Source organism: Sus scrofa, chromosome 4 (genome assembly GCF_000003025.6).
Source record: "Sus scrofa isolate TJ Tabasco breed Duroc chromosome 4, Sscrofa11.1, whole genome shotgun sequence".
Lineage (NCBI taxonomy): Eukaryota > Metazoa > Chordata > Mammalia > Artiodactyla > Suidae > Sus > Sus scrofa.
The window spans coordinates 92536175-92562098 of record NC_010446.5 but is presented as its reverse complement, the minus strand read 5'-3'; the positions used below and the strand labels follow the sequence as shown (position 1 = coordinate 92562098).

The 25924-nt window shown below is 40.9% G+C and overlaps 1 protein-coding gene across 3 annotated transcripts in view; it reads right to left on the bottom strand.

The window, feature by feature from the left end:
* Positions 1-19719, bottom strand: part of FCRL4 (Fc receptor like 4) — a 28102-nt gene extending 8383 nt beyond the window's left edge. The window contains exons 1-11 of one of the 3 annotated variants that reach the window (XM_013996932.2): positions 18577-19719; positions 16940-17033; positions 12230-12484; positions 10573-10827; positions 9981-10265; positions 8558-8845; positions 2648-2761; positions 2085-2195; positions 1435-1462; positions 360-442; positions 134-199 (exon numbers count right to left, since the gene is read on the bottom strand). In XM_013996932.2, coding sequence (XP_013852386.2) covers positions 134-199; positions 360-442; positions 1435-1462; positions 2085-2195; positions 2648-2761; positions 8558-8845; positions 9981-10265; positions 10573-10827; positions 12230-12484; positions 16940-17018 — 1564 coding nt within the window. In that variant the 5' untranslated portion in view covers positions 17019-17033; positions 18577-19719. Of the gene's footprint in view, positions 1-133; positions 200-359; positions 443-1434; positions 1463-2084; positions 2196-2647; positions 2762-8557; positions 8846-9980; positions 10266-10572; positions 10828-12229; positions 12485-16843; positions 16868-16939; positions 17034-18576 lie in introns of all 3 variants that reach the window. The other 2 variants (XM_021089615.1, XM_005663242.3) reach the window with 2 other exon arrangements.

The window sequence follows — 25924 nt, the reverse complement described above, 5'->3', positions numbered from 1 at the left end:
AGTGTATCATGGTAAAAAAAATAAAATAAAATAAAGTGAATAAAACAGTACCTATCACACAGGAGGTGCTCAATAAATAGGTATTGAATGAATGAATATAGCTTGTGGCCAACATCTCTCCCCAGTGACTTACCCTGCCCCTCTCCTGGCTGAATAATCTGGATCTCAGAATATACCAAGTCTCCTTCTTTGAGATGCACTGGGAAGGGAAAAAAAAGCAATATTTTCTTAACCATGAATGTTTATTGTGACTGTCCAGGTTTGGGATACTAGGAGACCAGAGGCCTTTGCCAGGCCTCAAAACCCATTATCTTTCCCTGGCTTAAGCCAAGAGCAGATTCCTCCCAGGGACTCCTCACCATTGCTGTACAACTGTTGAAGCTCCACCGAGGCAGGACATTTGGGAGGGGGAGGCTCCCCTGGGCCCAGAGTAAGGGGGCTCCTGTGAGACAGAGAAACACATGTTTATCCTTGAAACATTATAATGTGTGTGAGAATTGGACAGACAAACAGAAAAGGATGGGGCGATGTCAGCTGAACAAAGCCAGAAGAATCTCTGACATGATAGAAACAATCAAATCTTGGATAGAATGGTCACTGGCAATTGGTTAAAAAATCCAGCCTGGGGTTCCCATCATAGCTCAGAGGAAACGAATCTGACAGGCATCCATGAGGACGCAGGTTCAATCCCTGGCCTCACGCAGTGGGTTAAGGATCCAGTGTTGCCGTGAGCTGTGGTATAGGCTGGCAGCAACAGCTCTGATTTGACCCCTAGCCTGGAAACCTCCGTATGTCCCGGTTCTGGCCCTAAAAAGACAAAATAAATAAATAAATAAATAAATAAATAAACAAATAAATAAATAAATAATCCAGCCTCCTCATCAGGAGTAGTGACTTCACATCATTCTGTCTGGACCATTCAAGAAGGCATTAGACGTAATCCATGCTCCTAGTTCCAAACTGTAACCTAAGGCTGAAACACTGCCACAGGCAGAAGAGGAAGACCATATTTTCCAAACCAAATTAAAAAACATAAAATCCGATGAGTATATGAGCACACGGAGGCAAAAAGAAGATTATTACAAATTGAGGCACCTCTGGAAAGTCTAGAACCAATCGTCATTTTATACATAGTTATAGTAATACATTATCTAACTATAGGACTACCTGTACCAGAAATATTCTGTGCCAACCTAGAAAATCTATAACCTTTGGCGGCATCCATTTAGATGAAGGGATCAATATCAAATAAGAACTAACCTAAATACACGTAAAATCCATTACACAAACTATTAGAAAGCTCCTGGGAAGCTGCGATTGTGGCCATTTCAAGGAATGAGAAAGTGGGAGCAGCTAACCACAGGGACATAGAGAAATCACTTGGCCTAATTCTGCAGCTCTGCAATTCTGTATCTTTTATTCTTACAACCTCACCTGGTTGTGTCTCCCAGTAAACCATCTCCTGCAAAATAAAGCAAAGGCAGATTTGGGTCAGCAGGGGGAGCTCTTTCTCAAATATTTCACACACAGTTGCTTGCCTAAGAGAGATCACCAGAAAAAAATCATTTCAAACATGGGCCCTGTCTCGAATTCCCATGAAAATGATGTGAAAAAGAATTGAACAAAGCATATAATTTGCTTGGGACTGGACTACACATTCCTGGATTGAATATGCAATTATCTGAGACTTGATTAAGGGTTTAAGGCTGTGTTAAAATACTACGTATAACCAAACTGTCTTTCTTTCAGAGCAGTGAGGGGCTATAGGTGGATTTGCAGGTGCATCTGTGGTTTTGCCTAGAGGAAGCTCAAGTTCCGACATGGGCTTGCTAAGGAGGCTCATGGTTAGAGGCCCACGGCTTCTGCATCCAGCCCAATGCAAGGCACACGGATGGTGTCCAGAAGGACATGGTGAGGTAAATTGAATTGAATTAAACCAAGAAACAGAGATGAAGGATGTGGATAATTGTTCTCAAGCTGAACATGTTTCTGTGCCTGTCTTGTACACCAGGTTTTCTGGCATCTGAAGCTAGCCTGACCTGGGCTAAGGCAAGAAGCCATTGGAAGCACATGGCAGGTGGTACCTGGGATAAATTCTCTCCCCTGGGTAGAGGGGGAGCCAGCAGGCTGGCTTGTGGAGAGCACGGCCATTGGAATACAAGATGATGGGTTCAGGCTTCGACTCAGGGAAGTCTCTGAGGAAGAAGAAGGGTAGAGGTTAGCCAGCTCCCATTCTCAGTCATTTCTTCATAGGGCCTTTCAGTTTATTTTGATCGTCCACTTGCGAGGGATGTACAATGGGCTGAAGTACCCAGTTGGCCAGTCCGTTGGAACCAAAGAAACTACCCAAGGAAACTGTTAAAAAGTGTTTTAACATTAAAGTTAAAAGTAAAATATTTAAAGTAACATTAAAGTTAAAAGTAAAATGTTTATTTCCTCCCTACATTTCACTTGAGGCTTCGTAAACCAGATTAGAAATCTGCTAATCTGAAACTGCCATCTGAAGAAAGGGTGTGAGTGTGTCTGTGAGTGTTGGGGTGGTGAGGGGGGGAATGGTGGTGTGGGAGTTACCAAGGCTGCGATAAGCTGGGGTGTCTAAGGCAGAGATAGGGCGTGGACTCTGGCAAAGGTAAGAGAGAACACAAACCTGGTTTCCTCTGGTGCCAGCAGTAAAACAGCAGGGCCACAGCCAGAAGAAGAAAGCTGAGTGTCCCCCCAGTGGCACCCGCAGCCACGAGGCCTCTTCTGTTCCCTGGCATACCTGGAGGGGAAAAGCCTGTATCAGCCTCAGGGAGTGGGGTCTAGGGCCTGGAATTGCCAGGAATCCCTGGAAACTTTCCTCAGCCTGGCTGGTGTCCTGATCCCTGGGAGAGGGAGGAATCTAAAAGCTAGGACTCATGGGGGCTGTTGAGGACTATATCAGGGCTGATGTGACACAGGAAGCTGGTTTCTGTGTATGGGCAGCACAGAGCCTGAATGTGACAGGAAGTGACTCACTGTGAAGGGGTTGAAGGCAAGAGTCTGGGTGGATTGTGGCAAAAGGAAGAAAAGGTAGCCAGCTCCCTGCACCAACCCACAGACATCATTTCAGAAATTAACATTTGAGGGGAAGTCTATGCCTATGTATTTATCTCTTTATTTGTCTATGTATCTATTTATGTATCTCTATGTATCTGTCTATGTATCTATCCGTCTATCTATCCTGTATTCTTGTAATCTGGCCTTTTAGAAATTTCCCCCAGACATCTGGAAAGATGTTAAGTGCCTAACTTGGGAACAGCAGCCTGCCTGAGAAAAAAAGGAATATCACTGCTGATTAGGGCACTAGTTGAGCCAGCAATAACTCATAGATTGTTCTTCTTAAATATATGTATATATATAGACACCACAACAGAAACGACACCAGATTCATTCCCCATAGAAGACTGAGTCTTATGTGCTTTGAAGGTAAGGTGGGAAAGAAACTGACAGAAGATATAAACTAAATTGTTGGAGAATTCTGATTTTTCCATTAGATCAATTCTCTAAGATAAGGATGTCTTCTCTCATCACTCCTATTCAACATAGTTCTAGAAGTCCTACCTGGAGCAATTAGGAGAGGAAAAAAATAATAAAAGGCAGCCAAATTAGAAAGTAGAAAGAAAAATTGTTTCCGCAGATGACATGATCTTATATAAAGAAAATCATAAACACTCCACAAAAATATCTGTTAGATTTAATAAATGAATTTAGTAGAGTTGTAGGATACAAATCAACATGCAAAAGTCAGTTGTGTTTCTATACAATAACAATGAATTAGCTGAAGAAGAAATAAAGGGAAAAAAATCCTATCATCGATAGCGTCAAAAAAACAATTCCTACCAGTAAATTTAACCAAGAAGGTGAAAGATCTATACATTGAAAACTGTAAGATATTGTTGAAGAAAACTGAAGACACAAATATATGGAAAGATACCCTGTGTTTGTGGATTGAAGAATTAATGTTGTTAAAATGTCCATACTATTCAAAGCCATCTGCAGGGTCAATGCAATTTCTATTAAGATTCCATTGACATTTTTAAAGGAAATTTTTTTTAAATCCCCAAATTTTTTTGGAACCACGAAAGACATCAAATAGCCAAAGCAATTCTGAAGCTAAAAAACAAAGCTGGGGGCTTCACACTTCCTAACTTCAAACTATATAACAAAGCTAGAGTAATCAAAACAGATTGGTATTGACATAAAAACAAATTCATAATACAATAGAATAGAATCAAGAGCTCAGACATAAATCCATGCTAATGTTTGACAAGGGAGCCAAGAATATTCAATGGAGAAAATAATGTCTTAATAAATGATGATGGTGAAACTTGATAATTACATGCAAAAGAATGAAACTGGATCTCTATCTTTTACCACTCACAAAAAATAACCTGAAATGTATTAAAAACTTAATTGTAAGACATAAAACCATAAAACTCCTAGAAGAAAACACAGTGGAAAAACTCCTTGACATTGGCTTTGGTGATGACTTTTTGCATGTGATACCATGAGCACAAGCAACAAAAGTGAAAATAAGCAAATACTACTACATCAAATTAAAACACTTCTGCACAGCAAAAGAAATAAGCAGCAAAATAAAAGGCAATAGAGAATGAGAGAAAATACATGGAAATCATCTACCTGATAAAGAATTAATACCTAATAATGAAGTTACACAACTCCATAGCAAAAAATCCAAATAATCCAATTTTAAAAACTGATTAAAAAAGATATGAATAGACATTTCTACAAAAAGACATGTAAAAGCCAATAGGTATGTAAAAATGGGCTTAACATCACTAGTCATCAGGGAAATGCAAATCAAAACCACAGTGAGATAGCACCTCACACCTGTTCTAATGGCTTTTATAAAAGAGACAAGAAATAACAAGTGTTGGTGAGGATGTGGAGAAAAGAAAACACTTGAACACTGTTAGTGCAAGTGTAAATTGGTGTAGCCACTATGGAAAACATTACGTGGGTTCCTTGAAAAATTAAAAACAGACTACTATGTGATCTAGAAATCCCACTTATAGGTATATATCCAAAAGAAATGGAATTACTAAGTTGAAGAGATAGCTGCATCCCCGTGTTTATTGTAGCACTATTTACAATAGCTAAGACATGTGCAACCAAAGTGTCCATTGATGTATGAATAAACAAAGAAAATATCATATATATATATATATAAAATGTTCCACCATAATGGAATGTGAATATGGTGAATGTGAGTATATGAATATTACACAGTCAGAAAAAATAAATTTCTGCCTTTTGCAACAATATGAATGAAGCTTGAGGGCATTATGCTAAGTGCAATAAGTAGACAGAGAGAAAGACAAATACTGTGTGATCTCACTTATATATGGAATCTTTAAAAAAAAGGATTCATAAAAACAAAGAATGGTTGCCAGGGATTGGGGGTGGAGGGTGGGGGAAATGGTGAAGATGGTGAAAGGATACAAACTTCCAGTTATACAATGAATAAGTTTGGGAAATATAATGTACAGCATTGTCATTATAGTTAACAATACTATACTGTATATTTGAAGTTTGCCAAGATAGCAGATGTTATAAGAGTTCTTATCACACACACACAATTGGAACTATGTAAAGTGATGGATGTACTAACTCATTGTGGTAACCAGTTTGAAATATATACATGTAGCAAATCATTGTACACCTTAAATTTACACAGTGTTATAGGTCCTTTTTATCTCAATATAATGGGAACAACAAAAAGAAAGGAAGGCACAGATGCTAAAATCAGGTTTGGGTTAAAATCACAGTTCCTCCCCTTACTAGCTGTGCCTCATTTTTCTCATCTGTAAAATGGATATAATGGTAACTATAGTAGTACTTGTATTGTAAATACTATGCCTCATTTTTCTCATCTGTAAAATGGATATAATGGTAACTATAGTAGTACTTGTATTTTAAGTTAACATATATAAAGTGCTTTGAACAGTTCCTGACACATGGCAAGTGCTATGTCTATGTAGGTATTAGCTCTTATTTTTTACCCTTACACACTGCTGTAGGCCTTCAGAAATTTCATGCTACCCTCTGACCGGCTTAGGGGACACTCTCACACATTAGGTCTGCTCCCACATAGCACCACTCTAGCCAACTTCAGCCCATTCTATGGACTGAATTGGGATCACCAAAATTTATGTGTTGAAGCAATCCTAAGGCCAGTATGATTGATGGTTTTGGAGATGGGGCTTTTGAGAGGTAGTCAGGTTTAGATGAGGTCATGAGAGGGGCCCCCTCATTAAGGGATTAGTGCCCTTATAAGAAGAGACAGCAGAGATCTCCCACCGCCTAACTCTGTCACATAAGGCCATAGCCAGAGGGCAGCTGTCTGCAAGCTAGGAAAAGAGCTCTCACCAGAACCTGACCATGCTAGCATCCTGAACTCAGATTCCCAGCCTTCGAAATTGTGAAAAAGAAATTTCTGCTATCAAAGCTGCCCTGTCTGTGGTGTTTTGTTATAGCAGTGCAAGCTAAGACAGTCCACCTTAGCCTGAGTGCTCCAGGCTATCTCAGAGAGTTTATCTCCTGCTAGAAATTCTTCCATTTCTAAGCACAGAGATTTTGCAGAAGGTCCACACATTAAAAAGACTTTAAAAGTAATTCATGGAGTTCCTCTGTGGCTCAGCAGGTTAAGGATCCGGCATTGTCACTGCAGCAGCTCAGGTCACCCCTGTGTCAAAGGTTTGATCCCTGGTCCAGGAACCTCCACATGCTGTGAGCATGGCCGAAAAAAGAAAGAAAAGAAATTCTTGTTCTGTCGTACATCAACTGAACCCTTGATAAGTACTTAACCTCTGAGATCACATTTCCTGAGCGGGTGATGACATCTGCCTTGCAGAGCAGTTGTGAGAGTAAAATGAAATTACCTGTGTGAAGTAACCAGCTCACTGCTAGTATCAGAGGAGGCAAATTCATTCTCATGACTTCAACCTCATCTTCAAAATGGATGAGAATTTTTACACTTAGATGTGAATTACCACCAGATTTATAATTATTCTCTTCAGAGATTGCAACCTTTGGGCTCTGCAAGGCAAACTTTGCAATATAAGAGAAGCAACACTCCTACTTTCAATGTCACTCTGGATTTTAGAGCATTCAAGAGTCTTTAGAGGGCATCTTTTGGCAGCTTTCAGCTTTGCTAACCTCTTTTCCCCTTTCCCACCTGATTCTCAAAATGCCATTAAAATGACACTGGGCTTAGTCTCTGCCCTTCTCTGCTGGGAATTACCCCTAATGTTACTGTTCACCAAGAAATTTTTAGGGTGAGATGAAGACCCTCCTGTGGCATCTGTTTGTGGGAAGACATGTCAGTGCCCTGACCCAAGAAGGCCCTGCTTCATCACAAGACTTTGCCTCGAGGGAGTTGAAGGGAAAATTGCACAGCAGCTGGGCCATTAGCATAGTACCCCCTTCCCAGAGTCACTTACCCAAGTGTTCAGGTTCATGGCTCTGTCAAGGCTGACAGCTTTTATATAAACATCACAGTTCTCTATTTATTGATTGTGGTACTTCTTCAAAGAACTTTGACAATGATCTCTGTTTCTTTGAGCTAAAAGATTGTATTGAGATTCACATCTGGGCTGCCAGGTATAAGCTTTGTGACCTTATGCAAATTACCAAACCTTTCTGAGCTTCCCACTCCTTTTCTGTAGAATGGTGATAATAAATTTTTATTTTCTAGGATTCTTACTATGGTAAACACAAATGATATATGTAAACTGTATTAATTCAGTAACTATCTATGAATGTCTAATATGAACTAAGCACTAGAACTGGCACTTGGGATAAAATATGGTCAAAATAGAGACCTACCTTCATGAGGCTAGTATGGACAACGTGGAGAAACAGCCAACAAAGACTAAATGGCAGGATGCAAAGGAACCTGAGACAGAGGATGAACTGAAGCCCCAAAGAAACCATTTCTTTAGTGCCAGGAGTGCCGAGTGGGAACCTGGCTTCACCTAGTATGGCTCCTTGGAGATAGGAAAAGGGAAAGATGTAAGCTAGGACTGTAGCATTCCAAAGGAAGGCTTATTTCCTCTATGGCATAACGAGGCTCTGTATCCACTCTCGATACTTGTGAGTTTCCTGGCCTGCGTATGATTTGGTACTGAGACACTCTCAGACCTACAGTAATGGAGTAAAGGAATGCCTTACATCTTTGGTCTTGCAGATGATTTGCTGAAAGGAGAATATAGTTGATGCTTAGAATGATGGATCATCCTGAACCCCTGCTAATGACATAAGGCTGCTCTCTGAAAGCAACACACAATGGGTTAGCATAGAGGCACACAAAATTATCCTCAAGAGGTGAAATGGCTCCTGGCCAGCATTGCCTCATTGAAGTACCTCCCAGAAACCTGAATTACAAATATTTAATGGAAGAAATTATCTATCACAATGGAAGATGGCAAAATGGAAATAGAAAAAAGAAGCACAAAGATCACCCCTCAGATGAGAAATCCAAGAATAAGTAAGGTCAATAGGAATGAAAACTTACTTATTACAGTGACGTTCACTGCTTCACTCTGGATGAGGCCATGGCCGTTGTCAGCTGTGCAGTAGTAGAACCCTGCGTGGCTCTCCCAGATAACAGGGATCTCCAGCTCTGCTCTCTGGGAACGCCGACTTTTCCTCCCCAGACTCTCCTCCATGTCTTCTCTGTACCAGGAGAATGTGGTGTCCCCCGTGCCTTCAACCACGGAGCAGACAAGGACTAGTGTCTCCCCTTCCACTGCCTGGCCTCCCTGGGGCTGGGTCTCTAGGAGCGCTCCAGACACAGGGATTCCTGCATGAACACAAGACAACAGGTAAGGATGTGGTGGGAGAAGCACGGGGCTGGGATTTGGACAGGGTCACTTTTTATGTGACTTTAAGATATGCTCTTCATAGGTGCTGGCATTGTAGCCTATAGACTGAATTTTGGACTTAGAGTATCACTAAATGTAACCTTTCTGTCCTGATACACTAGGCTCCAGGAGAGAAAACTGGCTCGCCATAGAAAAGCATTTGGGTTTTGTCTCATGTCCTCATCAGTCTGAATTATTTTGAGGGATAGGGAATTGCAGTCATGGCTATCATCACACTGGCCTAGACCACACCCTTTTGCAGGAGGTACCTAAGACAAGACGATACTTCCTGTATTTATCTTTGTACGTGTATACGTTCTTCCCTTCTGCTTTACACATCACACCCTTTGTTGCTATTGGTTAGGACTCACCTTCATGGAGGCTTGTCTTCTCAATAATTTGCCCCAAGATCTGACTTCCTGAAATCTGTCAATTCAAGGAGCAGGGCACTTTGTTTCTTGTTTTTGTTTTGTTTTCCCCAACTCTTTTGTCTCCCTCCATGAATCACCTCTATCACTTCAAGGTGATAGAATTTCAACAGACTCACAGACATAGAGAGCAGACTTATGGTTACCAAGGGGTGGAAGGAGGGAGTGGGATGGACTCGGAATCTGGGGTTAATAGATGCAAACTATTACATTTAGAGTGGAGAGACAATAAGATCTTGCTGCATAGCACAGGGAGCTATACCAATATCCTAAGATAGACCATGATGGAAAATAATATTTTAAAAGAATGCATGTATCATGCATATATTGATATATATGACTGAGTCCCTTTGCTGTACAGCAGAAATTGGCACAGTATTGTAAATCAACTATACTTTAATAAAAAATTAAAAAGCATTATGCAAAATTTTTTTAAAATTAAGACTGAGTTTTGAGAGAAATAGAGATGGAAAGGAAATCCTGTATTTCTTTTATGATAGTATCTCACTTCTCAGTCTAAGCCTGGTGCCTCTGTCAAGGATGACAAAATCTATCTGAATGGGGCAGCCCCAACCTCCACAGGGCCGGAAGGAGCAGTCAGCCAGAGGCCACAGCCTGGCCCGGCCCACCTGACTCCAGCACTCACTCTGAACATCGATCTGAAGCGGGAGGCTGAGTTTGTGGACACCACTGGTCACTGTCTCAGCACCACACCAGTATGTCCCTGAGTCTTCTCTCCAGATGGCTGTGATGTGGAGTTCTGGGGACCTGCTCCAGTTGGAGAGGGTGACTCCGCTGCCTCTGAAGAAGATGAAGTGAAGCCGAGTGTCCGGCCGCTCTAGAGGACGCTGTGTTTCACAGGTCAGGTTGACAGAATTCCCCTCCCTTGGCTGGGAGTCTGTGACTGTCAGCTTTGGCCGTGAAAACAGTTCTAGAGAGATGAGGAAAATCAAGATCTCAGTACGAGGGTATTTGGCCCTCTGGGAAAGACAGGTGTGGATTCTCAATTCCAGAAAACCTTCAGACACACAGCAAGAAAAACAGGCTTATTGACCCCTCTATCACATTTTTCTTCCCCAGGATTATTTAAGTCCAACCACTCCGCTTTCTCTGCTTCTTAGAGGACTTAGGTCCTGCATTTATCCTGAGTTTGATCTGATATTGACTTATATAAATCCCCACTGACATCCACAATTTCTGACATTGCTAAGCACCTCTGTAGGAAATGAAGGATTTACCTTGAATTCGAATAACTTTGAGATTTGATTTCAATATGTAAGCGTTTTCAAAGGATCCGATGCATTGGTAACTGCCACTGTTGTTTAGACTTGCTTGTGGTATCAAAAGTTCCACGCCTTTATTGGAATTAGAAATAATTTTTCCATTCCAAGTGTACTTCACAGAAGTCAGTCTCTCTTTTCCCCTTTTCTGGCATCTCAGAACCAACTCATCACCTTCAAACACAGAATGTGGGGCCTGGAGAATGAAGGAGGCTAGAAGCCATGCAGAGATAAGACATTGTCATTCCAGCACTCCTTCCTCTGTGTATCCTGAATTGCACAGACTTTATCTTTTTCTTCTTTTTTATTTTTCTCCCCCAAGATTTAGACTTCGGATCCAGGCTCACTCATTTCCTTCCAAATCAGTGTAACCTGCTTTGGACACAATTCCTAAATCAACCCCAAACACATCTATTTAATTGGTGAGAAATTCAAAATATAAGGATTCTAATAGGGAGAGGAAAACTTGAGGGGAGGTGTGACCAGAGTCTCCAACATCCCTGAGTACAGCCAAGATCAGTAGCAATTTACCAAATCTCAGTCATCAAAGACACAGGTTTTGGAGAAATGTCCTAGGAAGTACATTTAAATACATTACAGCGCATTGGAGGGTGCTATGCAGATGACTTATAGTTACAGACACAAATCCAGGATTGAGGGATAGTGAATGTGGTCCACTAAGGAAATTCTCATGCTCTTCAGGTTCTAATCAGAGGCTAGCTCTGTGCTTTCTCTCTGAGACGATGGCAGTGAATATCTGCTCCTATAGACCAATGCCTGTGGAGTGATCCGATGATCTCCAATGTTGGCAAAATTGGACACAAAGAGATATGTAGGCCAGTTAGAAAGTAGGAGGAGAGAAGGAACAGATCTTAAGACAGGTGGGGACTTGGGGCCTGAGGCTGGAGATCTTCCACTTCTGAACTCTTAGTTTTTTTGTTTTTTGCTTTTTGTGGTTTTTTTTTTTTGTTTGTTTGTTTGTTTTTTTTTTTTTTGCTTTTTAGGGGCACACCCACAGCATATGGAAGCTTCTAGGCTAGGAGTTGAATCAGACCTGCAGCTGCTGGCCTACACCACAGCCACAGCAACACAGGATCCGAGCCATGTCTGCGACCTACACCACAGTTCACAGCAATGCCAGATCCTTAACCCACTGAGCAAGGCCAGGGATCCAACCTGTGTCCTCATGGATGCTAGTCAGATTCATTAACTGCTGAGCCATGAGAGGAACTCCTGAACTCTTGTTTTATAGCACTTTTCACTTTCTATTTTGTGCTCAGAACATTCATGTATATATGGAAGTTTTCCCAAAGGAGGCTAGAAAGTCCTTAAAGGCCAGGGTCTAAGACAGCTTCACTTTTGAATCCCCTAAAACTAACTCTTTCCCTCAATTATGTGAGGGTGCAAGAATGTCTGTTGACTAATATTAGACATTCAAACTCTAATGTCAATAGAGAAACACTTACAGACAATGAGGGGGAGCCGAATCTGAATCTGAAAGGAGCCGAAATGATGGGTTAGAGCAGAACGAAGGACCTCAGTTCGTGGAAACTCCAAGGAGCTAAGAGGTAACAAAACCACTTCCAAGTGTCAACTAATTCACCCCCTTTCTCACCTGGAGTAAAGAGCAAGTACACAGGGTTACTCAGGAGTGAGCCCGGGACCTGGCATTTGTATTCTCCAGAATCACGAACCTCAAGGGTATTTCCTGGCGTTTCCCTTGGATATCTCTTCCTAAAGTTCTTACGGTACCACTTTACTTTTGCTGGTGCAGAGCCTTGAAATCCATTGCAAGTCAGATTTATTCTCTCTCCTTGGAAGGCTGTGGTCCATGGAGGCTGGAGGGAGATCACGGATCGGGGGATAGCAGCTGGGGAGAAGAGAAATGAGTCTGAGGAGGAGGCCCTTGCAGTCCCACCACAGTGCTTTGCGTGAGATGGACTGGAGGACCAGGCTTTGCAGAATCTGTAAACAGCCCCCTAGCAGGGCTGCTGTTTCTCCAAGTTGCAAGTTCTCCAGCTGAGTTCACCGCACCTGGGAGGGCAGGGGCTGCTTCATGGTGTACAGGAGCAGACTGGCCTTTCAGAGGGCAACCCCTCAGGACACACCACCACCACAAGGGAAGATCAGTGATGGGACGCTCATAAACCCTTTTCCTTTTTCCATAGGACCAGGTCCTCAAGTAGATTCCTCTTGGCCTCCCTCCCACCTAGGGTAAGACCGTCTCTCTAAGATAAGCATTTGTGTGGCAGGGCCACATGGTTGGGTGGGGGGATGAGGAGGGGAGGAGCGTAAGAATTTCAGGTCAATTATATTGTTTTGGAAAAGGGTCCATGTAGTACTTCCTCCAAAGTAGGAAGAGGAGGGGTGTGCAGGCTACGGCCTGAAGTGGGAATTATATTCAGATAACTTTTAGAAAGAGTATGAGTGCTGGGAGCTAGGTGCTTCTAATTTCCCACACCTCAGACATAACTCTTTCACAAAAATAAAATATGAGCCTTGCATAAAATCAGGCCTTAAGATCTTTGAAACATTGACGGGCAGAAGCTGGAGAAGGTAAGAGTAAATGCAAATTTAAAATAAGAGCAGAGTTTCCGCTGTGGCGCAGTGGGGTCCCCTATGTCTTGGGAAGACTGGGATGCAGGTTTGATCCTTGGCCCAGCATAGTGCGTTAAGGATCTGGTATTGCTGAAGCTGTGGCTTAGATCACAACTATGTCTCGGATCTGGTCCCTGGCCCCTGGGAACTCCATATGCCATGAGGCTGCCAAAAAAAGAAAAAAGAAAAAAAAGGGGAAAAGAAAAATAAGAGGTTTAATTCTCTGCCTGTTTAAAATAAGGGGAAAGGCTTCTCCTTCTCTCTTTTTTCTTTCAGAAGTTCTTTGTACGTGAATCTTTATAAAGGCTAAAAAGCCTCTCACAAATCTCACACCTCAGAAAGGTCTTTCTCAGGAAAGAGTTCGTTTTGTAATGGAGACATCCAGGGGGCCAGCTATCCCAGCTCCCAACTCCAGTTCCCGTGGGAGGATAAGAGTTTAACTTTGGTGGATCCTTGCTCCACTATGCAAGACTATCTCCAGTCCTAAAGATATGAGATGTTTATTCTCCTCTGGATAAAAGCCAATTACCGTGATAAATTTAGAATAAACTATGTGTGACAAAAGGTCCTCCTCCTGGAGAACTAGTTACTGTTTAATCCTGAAAATATGTATGTAATGAGCTGAATCCGCCTGTCTATATAAGAACGGGAGATCTTTTTCTATCTTTGCAATGTCTTAGTGGATTACCCGTGATGCCCATTATAGTCTGGTTTAATGCTTGTTCAATATTGAGAGTGTTTGCTTTCTTTACTACCTGTGTGGAGACAATTTCTGAGTTGGGAAATTGTTAAGTTTATTTCCCCAACAAGAAACTGTTACTGCGGCTCTTTCTCCTCTGAGCGTTTATTTTCTAAGTTTTGGCATTTCAAGGTTGTGAGGGTAGTACTGAAGGGAGAATACACCACCATGGCATAAAAATCATTTTATGCTGAAGCCATTTGAGAACAGATTTTATTTATTTATTTTTTATTCTGAATTCCCTAATCTGCCTAAAAGCAAAGCCTCTCGAGAGTTCAATGGTCATAAATCACTCCCCCAGGAGCAAATAAATAATTGGCTCTTATCACCAGAGACCGGAAGTAGGCACCATACCTAAACAGACATGGTCACAAAACTATTATAGCTCCCCCATCTATCTCTTAAAGGCCCATTTATCTTTCTTAGAAGTAATTTATTTTCCAGTGAGTGCCCTTCTCCCCTGCCCCTTTTTCTCTCCAAAGGCTATATAAGTCCCAAATTCTAACTGTCCCAAATGCAATAGGTTAATTGTATTTTTCTGTGTACTCCTGTAAGTTTTGGGCAAAAATTTGTTTTTTCTCTTGTTAATCTATCTTTTGTCAGTTTAATTTGCCATTATAAAACTTAAGAGGATGGGGGGAAAAGCTTTTTTCCGTGGCATAATAAAAGCAATTACAAACCAAGTTTTTCACTAGAAACAGACACCCAAACATTCTTACCCCTTTAATGCTATCATCTACATGGCTCAAAGATCCATGCTTTGAGGCCAGTCTTTCACTGTGTGTACAATGAAAATTGAATGTAAAGTGATACTTCAGATATTGCCAAAGATGCAGTAATTCATGAAGTTGGTAAAAGTTTTTTGGGACCCCTGCTCTGATGGCTCCCAAAGTCACTGACAGGTGTAGCGGAGCAAAGTTTGTTAACAGTTGAAGAAGAGCAATCGATGATAGGGAGAATACTTGTTCGGCTTTTGAAAGTCAGTCCTAATGCCCTTCTCTTAAGTCTGTTCCACACCAGTGGGTTTGAAAAAATGAAACACTGACTTGTCCAGCCACATGATGAAGTTTTAAGATGTCAGAGGAGTAAAGCTAGGGGTGGACTAGCAGGTGGGGATTCTGGGGGAAGGTTTTTTCCTTTAAGATGAGAGTAGAGAAGCTTAGCAGGGGAGCTCTTTTGCAATTTTAATTTCCTACTCCCCCTCACCCCCACTTCCTGCCTTGAATATAGTCTTGATACCTAAAGCTGTGGCAGCAACCACATACCAAAAAAAAAAAAAATCAGTATTAGATTCATGCTTTGTTCTACAAATTGCCCATGGTAATCTAAATTCTGTGAGGTAGAAAATTAAAAAATTATTTCTATGTGTATTTTTTTTTCAAAAATAAAAGGTCAACATTGGGGATATGCAATTTACTATAAAATTGTAAGTGGAATCACCTAAGTGTGTTTTTTCTGAGTATCTTTTATACTCAAATAAGGAGGATGGTCTATATTTAAAGGCGTGGAAGCAATTGCTTGTTTAAAGCTTGAGACTTTAAATACACCTATGTTTTTCTGTAAGAATTGCCCAAATATACCTTAAAATTATACCCGAATGTAATGGAAATTGGAGGCAAAAACTGTAGAGTAAAAAAACAAAAAAACCTGTAGCGTACTCAGAATGCTTGTTTTAAATGAAGAACCCAAATGTTCTCTTTGGTTATATACACATTCATGTGTCTCTGCAGACTTTTTTCCCTTTCACTTTCTACTATGTTGCCAGTAGGTATGGGGTTGTATTTCTCTTGAAAAGAATAGAAATCTCCACTGTCTTTCCCACTCCCACCAGTACCCACTACATCTTCCCCCAACTTCACTCCCCTCCACCCCATCCTCCACTCCCCTCAGCCCCCAGGAAGTAACCTGGGGTTAGGGAAATGGGTATTTGGGCAATAGGTCTTTTACTGGAGGAAAGGGAGAATTCCTTTGACAGCCTCAATGCTCCCAGGTCAGAGTAAACTGCCCCTGCCACATGCAGGTGGCCCTCTGGCCAGAAGACACATCTTGTCAGGGTCGTTGTGAGGTTGGGACTGAGTCTGTGGGTTCTGAGATTAGCCACATCTTCTAGCTGACACTCTCGATATTTCATTTCTCCATCCTAGAATGTTGAACACAGTCCTGTCAAGTTACAATCTCCTCCCAGTTAGTCAGAGATTTGTGGGAAACGGTCTGCATCCACAGCACGGAGGAGGAGAACCACAAACCTAGAAGCCACAGGGGACAGTGTGCATTAAGGCACAGTGGCTCCCACTGGCTGGAGCTGGCTGACATAAGCATCTCCCCAGAGGGAACGGGCTTGAATGAATTTTCACGGATTGCCAAGGTTCCTGGGAAGAGTTCCCAACATGATGCTGGACTTTGTGCTGACCATTAGATGGGGGCTCAAAGTCATCATGATCTGAGCTTATTAACAGAGAAATGTCTACATAGACTGCTGAAGTTTGGCATGAACTGGTTGCACAGGGTTAGGGTCAGTGTTTTGTTGAGCTAGAGCTAGAAGTTGTTGACACGCCAGCCTTCCCCATTGAGGTAATGGCTTATTTCTGTCCTTCTCCTCTCTGGATTCTATACGTTCTGTCAGGTTGGTGGAGACACACCCCTCTCCTTAAACTCCTTGACATGTGTCCCAGCCCAGCCTCCAAGATCATCCAGCACAAAGGCAGGTTTGGTCCAGGAGCATGACTCCCATACTCTTAGGGTCAGAGTCCTAAGACATGTTTTCACCTGCCTGTAGTCCTCAGGAAAAAGATGTGGGGACAAGGCCTCTTTTTACAAGTATTTGAGGTATAGGATGGGTATTAGGAGATCCAGAAAAATAGAAGAGAAAGGAAAAGAAATGGGGGGACTTACCAAGTGGTCCACTGACTGGAGCTGCTGCAAGAGAATCAAGAGCCAGGCATCAGTTCAAGGCAAGGAGTCCCAAACCATTCTATCCTGAAAACCCACCTGCCCATTTTCCACTTCCAGCCAAAAGGAGAAGAAACATGTTCAGTGCCATCCACCCTGGAGAAGCAGGTAAGGCCATGGCCAAAAGCTCAGGCTGTAGACTCAGGGAGAAAGAGGTTGGAACATTAGCTGTGTGTCCCTGGGCAAACTACCGAAAAACCTCCAAGAGCTCAGTTTCCTCATCTGTAAAATGGGGACCATAAAACCGACCTCGTAGTCTTATTTTTAATGAGTTAAAGTAGTAAATCTGTCAATTAAGAGTGGCTTTAATTATTTTTTTAACATGACTGTGGCTGCTCCTGAGGCTTGGCTTCACTGTCTTTTTCCCTGGAGTGTTATTCTCCTTCTTCAATACAAAGTAAAAACTAGTCACATCAGTGCGTTAAAGCCCAGATGCAATCCCACCTCTTCCAGGAAGCCTTCTGTGATACGTCTAGGCTTCAGCATCTTCACTCTTATTTTGACTCAGAACACTTTGTCACAGCCCACTTGAAACTCATAACTGGACATGCAGGATGGGGCAGCAGTTAAAATCATAGCTCCAATGTCAGATTATAGGTTTGAATTCTGACTCTGCCACTGTACTGCTGTATGACACTTAAGGCAAGAAATGGTCTCTGTGCCTTAGTTTCCTTATCTGTAAAATAGGGTTGATAGCAGTTCCAGCTCATTGACTGATAGAGGATTTGATATCTTAATACATGGGATAGTCTTAGAAACTGTCTGACACAGCGCTCAGCAAGCATTCATTGTTATCACCAAGAATTATCATCAGACCTCATCCTATGATCCATTATGTAATATTTTTCTTGTATGGCCAAGTCAAATGATCTTGCATTTGTACTTTGATTTTCTTATCAGAGTACCAGTGCCTGAGGGCAGAAGCTGTGTCCTCCATGTCCCTGTGTCCTCTGCAGTGCCCAGCTATGCCCCATACAGCCATTCACCCACTATTTACTGAGTTCCCATAATGTGCCAGTCACACCAGTAACTCTTCCCTTAATTGGGATCTCGAGAACAGAATATAGCTAAAAGCAAAACAAACACGTTTAATAACATTCAGTGTATAAATGACCCACTGGTCTTTATTTCCCCAGCTTCGACTACTAGAAAATCAGTGCCTCATTTGGACACAAATATTGGGAAGTAGTACAGAAGCAGGGAAAAATAATCAAAGACACACTGTCTGATTTCTTCTCTTCTCATGCTTGCTGCAAACACCAGAGCAGGTTTGATCTTAGAATACAGAGCCAGAAATCACTCTTCTCTACAGAAGCTCATTCTACATCAGCTCCAGTCAGAACATGGTCCTTTCACCACTGACCTCAACTTATCTTTCACTTTTGGTCTTCATGGTCTGTGGTTAGAAAGGGAACCAAATCTAATTTTAGTTTTTTACATGGAAAAATATGCCCACTTTTTTGGAGGGGGGTGTTGAAGGTGTTTTTCCAAAGGCAATTAGGAGCCAATGAGGAACACATTTTTAGAAATAAGTTTTTTTTCCTCTAAAACCATTAAATCAATATCTTCCCCCTTTGTTCATTTTCTGCTCTTCTAAATAGGAATAAAATCCATTTTCAGCAGCCCAAAGGAGAGGCCTTGGGGAGCAGAGGCTTCCCACCCCTCCCCTCACTTACCGAGGACCAGCAAGGATGCCCACAGTAGCATGGAAGTCTGCTCTGGGATCCTGAGGAGCATCTTTTGGCAGACAGGTCAGTTCCCAGCACTGGGGAGTGAGTTCAGCAAAGTGCTTCTCTGAGTATAGCTGGTTGAGTTAATGAAGTGAAAGAGGGAAGTGGAGGAATCTTTCTTAAAATATCAATGAGTATGTTGCCCAGTGTGAGAAAATCTCAATGATGAAAGTCAATATTTGATAAGAATATTTAGGCACTGCTGTGACATCTGGTATGAATAGCTTCTCAAGGCTTACGTTGTCATAGTTTCAGAACACTCCAGGCTTTGTCTTCCAAGGAACCTACAACTTATTCTCCCTGTTCCCAGATATCAGATAAGACACCAGTCCTGTTGAGATTCACATAATCCAAGGATATAGCTAAATTACTCCAGAGTCGGAGAACTCATTCAACACAGAAATGCCCTCTTCTGGCCCCTGACAAGGCTCTGCTGGAACACCTCGGCTGACTATTGATATAAGACGAAGCATTTGAATCATGAGACAACTTTCACTTATATGAAAATATCTTGACTCATTTGTCTCAGAGGAAGCAACAAACTTTGATCTGAGTAGGATGCAAAATGAATAAATTATAGCCCTATCATGCTCTTCTTGGAGAATAGACCATGAAATTTTCAACTTCAGGTCATAGAATCTAAAATTTGCTACAGGAATATCTCAACAAATATATAATCACATGGTAGGCATGGCACCAGGTGGTGGAAACATAGTGGCCAGCAAGACTTGATAAGCTTTCATCCCCATGGGGAGACAGAAAAGCCAACAGGGAGTTAAATACAGAGGGAAAAATGCTCTGACAGTCCAGTAGGAGGGAAATCCTACCCAGTTCTGGGGACTCAGGAGAGTCTTCCCAGTGGAAGGGACATCCAAATTGACTGAGAGATGAGTGTTGCTAAAGGCAGCAGGCAGTCATCACCACCTCACCAGCACTACTGTCTATGAATAAATGACCTGTGGCCTTGCTAGGAGGGGAAGATAACAGACATAGGATGAATTATGTGAAATGGCCTGTATTTTTCATATATATATATATACATATATATATATATATATATATGCTTTTTCAGTTATATATTTCTTTTCCATTATAGGTTATTACAAGATGTTGAGTATAGTTCCCTGTACTATATAGTAGGTCCTTGTTTACCTATTTTATATATGGTAGTATGTATCTGTTAATCCCAAATTTCTAATTTATCCCTCCCCACCTGTTCCCCCTTTGGTAGCCATAAATTTGTTTTATGTTTGTGAGTCTATTTCTGCTTTGTAAAAACAGATCTTTTATATCATTTCTTTAGATTCCACATGTAAGTGATATATGATATTTGTCTCTCTCTGTCTTACTTCACTTAACATAGTGATCTCTAGATCCATCCATGTTGCTGCAAATGACATTATTTCATTGTTTTTTCTGGGTGACTGATATTCGATTGTGTTTATATACCACATCTTCTTTATTCATTCATCGGTCAGTGGACACTTAGATTGCTTCTATATTTTGGTACATTACTATTAATTCTACACTTTATTCAGATTTCACACTTTTTCTGTTGATATCTCTTTTCTCTTTTAGTATCACATCTATTATACCACATGGCATTTAATTATTTCTGCTTAGACTACCCTGATCTGTGACCGTTTCTCAGTCTTCCTTTGTTTTTCATAACTTTGACAGCTTTAAGGAGTACTAGCCATTGTAATGCCATCCAGTCTGGGTTTGTCTGATGCTTTTCTCATGACTCCACTGGGGTTATGGCTTTTCAGAAAGAATGCCACAGAAGCAGAGTGTACTTCTCATCACATCATATCAGGGGTTACATGAAATCAACATATGTTATTGCAAGTACGAATTATGTCAATCGCTCAGTTATGGTCATGTTTGCTAGTTGTCATCACAGTGAATTACTATTTATCCCTTTCCATACTCTATTGTTTGGAATTAAGTCACTAAGTCCAGCCTGTACTCAGGAAGTGGGGATGGAAGGGGATTAAATTCCACATTTATAAGGAGGATTTGTCTTTTCTCCCTCATTTACTTATTTGTCTGTGTGTGTGTGTGTTTGTTTGTTCATTTGCTTCTTCATTCCTTTCTTCCTTTGTTTGCTGGTTCCTTCCTTCCTTCAATTTTTGTTTATATCACTATGGACTCATGGTATTTATGTTATACTTTAGGTAATAATCTAGTGCTACTTCATTCCATTGCTTAAAATGTTTCAGCTTTGGCCATTGGGAGCTCTTTCAATTTAGCCCTTGACAGGGAGCAGAGGGATGGAGCTGAGGGATGGGGGTGAGGAGTGGGAGGAGAGAAAGAGGAAGCTGCAGGATTGGGACCTGAAACTAGAGCCTGCATTTCTTGTGGTGCCCTGTTCCAGTACAGAATTCCAGATCCAAGAATTTTATATTTGAACCTAGACTACCAGGTCATTTAGAAAGGTACATTTGTCAAGGTATGAGGATACAACATATTTTATTCATTCACCTGATTGATTTATAACGTTTCAACTTCCAGATATACATAGACCCTGAAGACCTCCATGTGTACTCTTGCCTTGGAACCTGCAAATGTTAGGAGGGCCCAACACTTATTTGGAAGGGAAAATGAGATACTGTTTTGGATTTTGTTTATATGTTGAAACTGATTTTCTACTACTTCTCTTCCATTGGCCACAACATTTTTTTTTTTTTTTGTCTTTTTAGGGCTGCACCCGTGACATATGGAGGTTCCCAGGCTAGGGGTCTAATTGGAGCTATTGCCACCAGCCTGTGCCACAGCCACAGCAATGCCAGATCCGAGCCACGTCTGTGACCTACACCACAGCTCATGGCAATTCCAGATCCCTAACCCACTGGTCGAGGCCAGGGATTGAATACACAACCTCGTGGTTCCTAGTCGGATTTGTTTCCACTATACCACAATGGGAACTCCTAGCCACAACATTTTTAGAAAGAATCAGCAAAATGAAAACTTAAAAACCATGACTTTTTAGTTAGATTTTGTAATTTTCCAAACCAGACAAATCATTGGGAGGCTGTCTGTGAAAGAATTTAAAACTTAGATCCCAAAGTAGAATCATTCATCACTGGTAAACAGCATTAAGCCATGCATTGGTTCTAAATTTTGTCTGTTAACTACCCAATTTTAGCTGGAACTGCATATCACAAAAACCTCGATAGAGAGAAAGCTGCTTTGGAGAGATGTATTTTTAAAAATATTTCATGGGAGCCTGCTCTCTATGAGAGTGGGGTAAGTTTACATTTTACCAATTCACTCTGTTTTTAATAGCTTTTCATTGATTAGTGTCCTTGGCATCTGTTTTAATCTGACTCAGCCTATCTCCATGGGTGTGAATTCAAAGCCTATGGGAGTCAGGCAGGCAATGCAGAGTGAAGAAAGTCCGGTGTGAGATAAATCAATTGCTATATTCAAGAAAAATTTAATTATTTTGCCAAAATATTGGATGTGTGTGTACCATAATACAAGCATGTGTAAAAAGGGAGATCATATTTAAAATCCAAATTTGAAAAATACAAATTGGAATACAGACATAATTTTCTTCTGTCATTATTTATTATTTCTCAGTTGGGAACTGGAAACCTGACACATTTTCTTCTGCAACAAGAAATCAGCATCAGAATTTACTTTTCACATTATATAGGCAACATAAGATTCAGTTTTGTAAACTTTGTAATATTTAACTGGCCTGGCAATTCCTCAAAAATGAAAAATAGACCTACTATATGATCCAGCAATTCTTTCTTGGATATTTATCAGAAGAAAACTGAAATACTAATTCAAAAGATATATGCGCCCCTACATTCATCACACTACCATTTATAGTAGCCAAGATATGGATACTACCTAAGTGCCCATCAATAGATGAATGGATAAAGATGTGATATATATAATGAAGTATTACTCAGCTATAAAGAAGAATGAAATTTGCCAATGGCCATACATGAATGGCCCCAGGGGGTTTTATGGTAAGTGAAGTAAGTCTAAAAAAGACAAATGCTGTATGATTCACTTATATGTGGAAGCTAAAAAACAAAACAAACAGACATAACTAAACTGAAACAGTCATACACTGAGTTCTTCTGTAGCCCAGCAGGTTAAGGATCCAGCATTGTCACTGCAGCAGCCTGGGTTGTTGCTGTGTTATCGGTTTGAGCCTTGACTAGAGAACTTCTACATGCCACTGGAGGCCAAGAAAGGAAGAAAGAAAGGAAGAAAGAAAGAAAGAAAGAAGGGAAGAAAAAGAAGGAAAGAAAGAAAGAAAGAAAGAAAGAAAGAAAGAAAGAAAGAAAGAAAGAAAGAAAGAAAGAAAGAAAGAAAAAGAAAGAAAGAAAGAAAGAAAGAAAGAAAGAGGAAGGAAGGAAGGAAAGAAAGAAGGAAAGAAAGAAAGAAAGGAGTCATACATACAGAGCAGAAAAAAGTGGTTGCCAGAGGGGGAGGGGGTGGGGGAGAATACAAATAGATGAGGGAAATTAAGAGGTACAAACTCCCTGTGTGTGAAATATTGTCAATATTGTCAATGAGGGAAATTAAGAGGTACAAACTCCCAGTGTGTGAAATACTGTCAATATTGTCAATAGTTAGATAATATTGCTGTATGATGACAAATGGTAACTAGATTTATCATGGTGATCATTTGAAATATATAGAAATATCACATCGCTATGATCTGTAACAGGAACAAATAGTAGTATATTGTAGGTCAATTATACTTCAAACTCATAGAAATGAGATCAGATTTGTGGTTAACAGAGGCAAGGAGGGGCTCAGGGGAGAGGGGGAATTGGATGAAGGTAACCAAAAGGTACAAACTTCTAGTTATAATAAAAATAAGTATGAGGGATATAATATAAAATATGAAAAATGCAATTAACACTACTGTATGTTAACATATGAAAGTTAAGAGAGCAAATCCTAATGATTTTCATCCGAAGTTAAACGTTTTTGCTATTTCTTTAATTTTGTACTTCTATGAGCTAATGGCTGTTTACTAAAACTTATTATGGTAATCATTTCAAGATGCATGTAAGTCAGGTCATTATACTGTACACCTTAAACTTATATAAGGCTGTATGCCAATTCTATATCAGTAAAATTGGAAGAAAGAAATAAATGGCCGTAATATTTAGTTTTTTTTTTTAATAAAGTCAAATAGCTATTTGCAAATGTAAGCATCTCTGATAAAGGATAGAAACTTTGCACAAAGATTTTTATAGTTAGGAGAACTACTTCTGAGATGTTTGGAGTTCTGGCATTCCTATATTGCTATATTTGTTTTTCAGTGTTATGTTGCCTTACTCTTCAGTTATTTCAATTTGTAACTCTTTATCCCCACTATCCCATTCATTGGAAAAGACCAATTTAACCACGCTGGTTTATTTTCAGATTTTTTTTTTTGTTTTTGTTTTTGTTTTGGTTTGGTTTTTTTTGTCTTTTTTTTTTTTGTCTTTTTGTTGTTGTTGTTGTTGCTATTCCTTGGGCCGCTCCCGCGGCATATGGAGATTCCCAGGCTAGGGGTCGAATCGGAGCTGTAGCCACCGGCCTACAGCAGAGCCACAGCAATGCGGGATCCGAGCCGCGTCTGCAACCTACACCACAAGTCACGGCAACGCCGGATCGTTAACCCACTGAGCAAGGGCAGGGACCGAACCCGCAACCTCATGGTTTCTAGTCGGATTCGTTAACCACTGCGCCACGACAGGAACTCCAGATTTTTTTTTTTTAATTTGTTTTTCAGATCCATAATTTGGGATACATAGTTCAATCCCTCCCTTTTCTTTCTAGAACCTAATTTTATTTTTATTTTTATTTTTGTCTTTTGAGGGCCACACCTGAGGCATATGGAGGTTCCCAGGCTAGGGGTCAAATCAGAGCTGTAGCTGCTGGCCTACACCACAGCCACAGCAATGCAGGATCCAAGCTTTATCTGCAACCTAAGCCACAGCTCACCGCAATGCTTAACCCACTGGGCGAGACCAGGGATTGAACCTGCGTCCTCATGGATGCTAGTCAGATTTGTTTCCACTAAGCCACGAGGGGAACTCCTAGAACCTGATTTTAACGAATAGGGTAACAATTTGGGGTAATTACTAATGAACGTTTCCCGGAGAAATAGTGTTTAAATGGATGGTATCATCCGCTAAAAAGGTCAAGTATTTGATCTAGTCTTTGGTGGGGAGCCAAGGTCCATGACATGAACAAGTTATTTTCTTTCAGTTCTCTTTGGTATCATGTCACAAGTAAACCACCTAAAATTCACATATACATACCAACATACTCTGCATCTTACTCATCAAGTAAGGTACTGACCTGGGTTCATAATCCCAGGAATTTATCTGGCTCATGATTTTAATTACTGAGTTTGAGATGTGTTCTTTTTTAGTATAGAGTGATTTCTCATGAATAATGTAATTATAGAATTTAATTTTTTTTTGTCTTTTTAGGGCTGCACCCATAGCATAGGGAGTTTCCCAGACTAGATGTCGAGTCTGAGCTACAGCTGCCAGTCCACACCACAGCCATAGCAACACCAGATCCAAGCCGCACCTGTGACCTACGCCACAGCTCATGGCAACACCAGATCCCTAACTCACTTAGCGAGGCCAGGGATTGAACCTGCATCCTCATGGATCCCAGTCAGATTCATTTCCACTGCACCATGACGGGAAATCCTGAATTTAATTCTTTATCATTGCAAAGCCGAGCAAGTTGACTGCACTGACCACTGTGGGAGCCTATTTGTATTTTTTCTCACTAATTTTGTCCAGACTAAGTTCACTTTTCAAAATTGTGGTAAATGCAAAAATGGCCACAAACTCTCTTCAAGCTACATCTGGGAACTTTTAAGTGACTTTGTAGCTTCTTGCATAAAATGAATGTGGTCTGGCCTTGTGTCTTGACCAATAAAGAGAGGCAGAAGCAAAGATGTGAGAGTTCTGAAAGTCTCAGGAAGTTTTGCATGCTTCTGCCTTCACTGCTTTGCTATAAACCGGTCAGCCCAAACCCAACTATCAGCTGATAGCAGAAATGCGCGAGTCCAGCCAATGAGCAGTCCAGCACTGCCCTGGTCTGAACAACTGTAGAGATAAACCCAGGCCAAGTTACTGTGCTGCCACATCGTAAGATAAATAAGCGGAACTTGATTTAAGCCATTAAGTTTTAGGGTGGTTTGGTACACAGAACTCCTATGCGCTATAACTTATCTCAGTACACTCTTAGCATCATGAACAAAGCTTTTAATCCCCTCTTAATTCTAAACAATATCAAAATAAATATA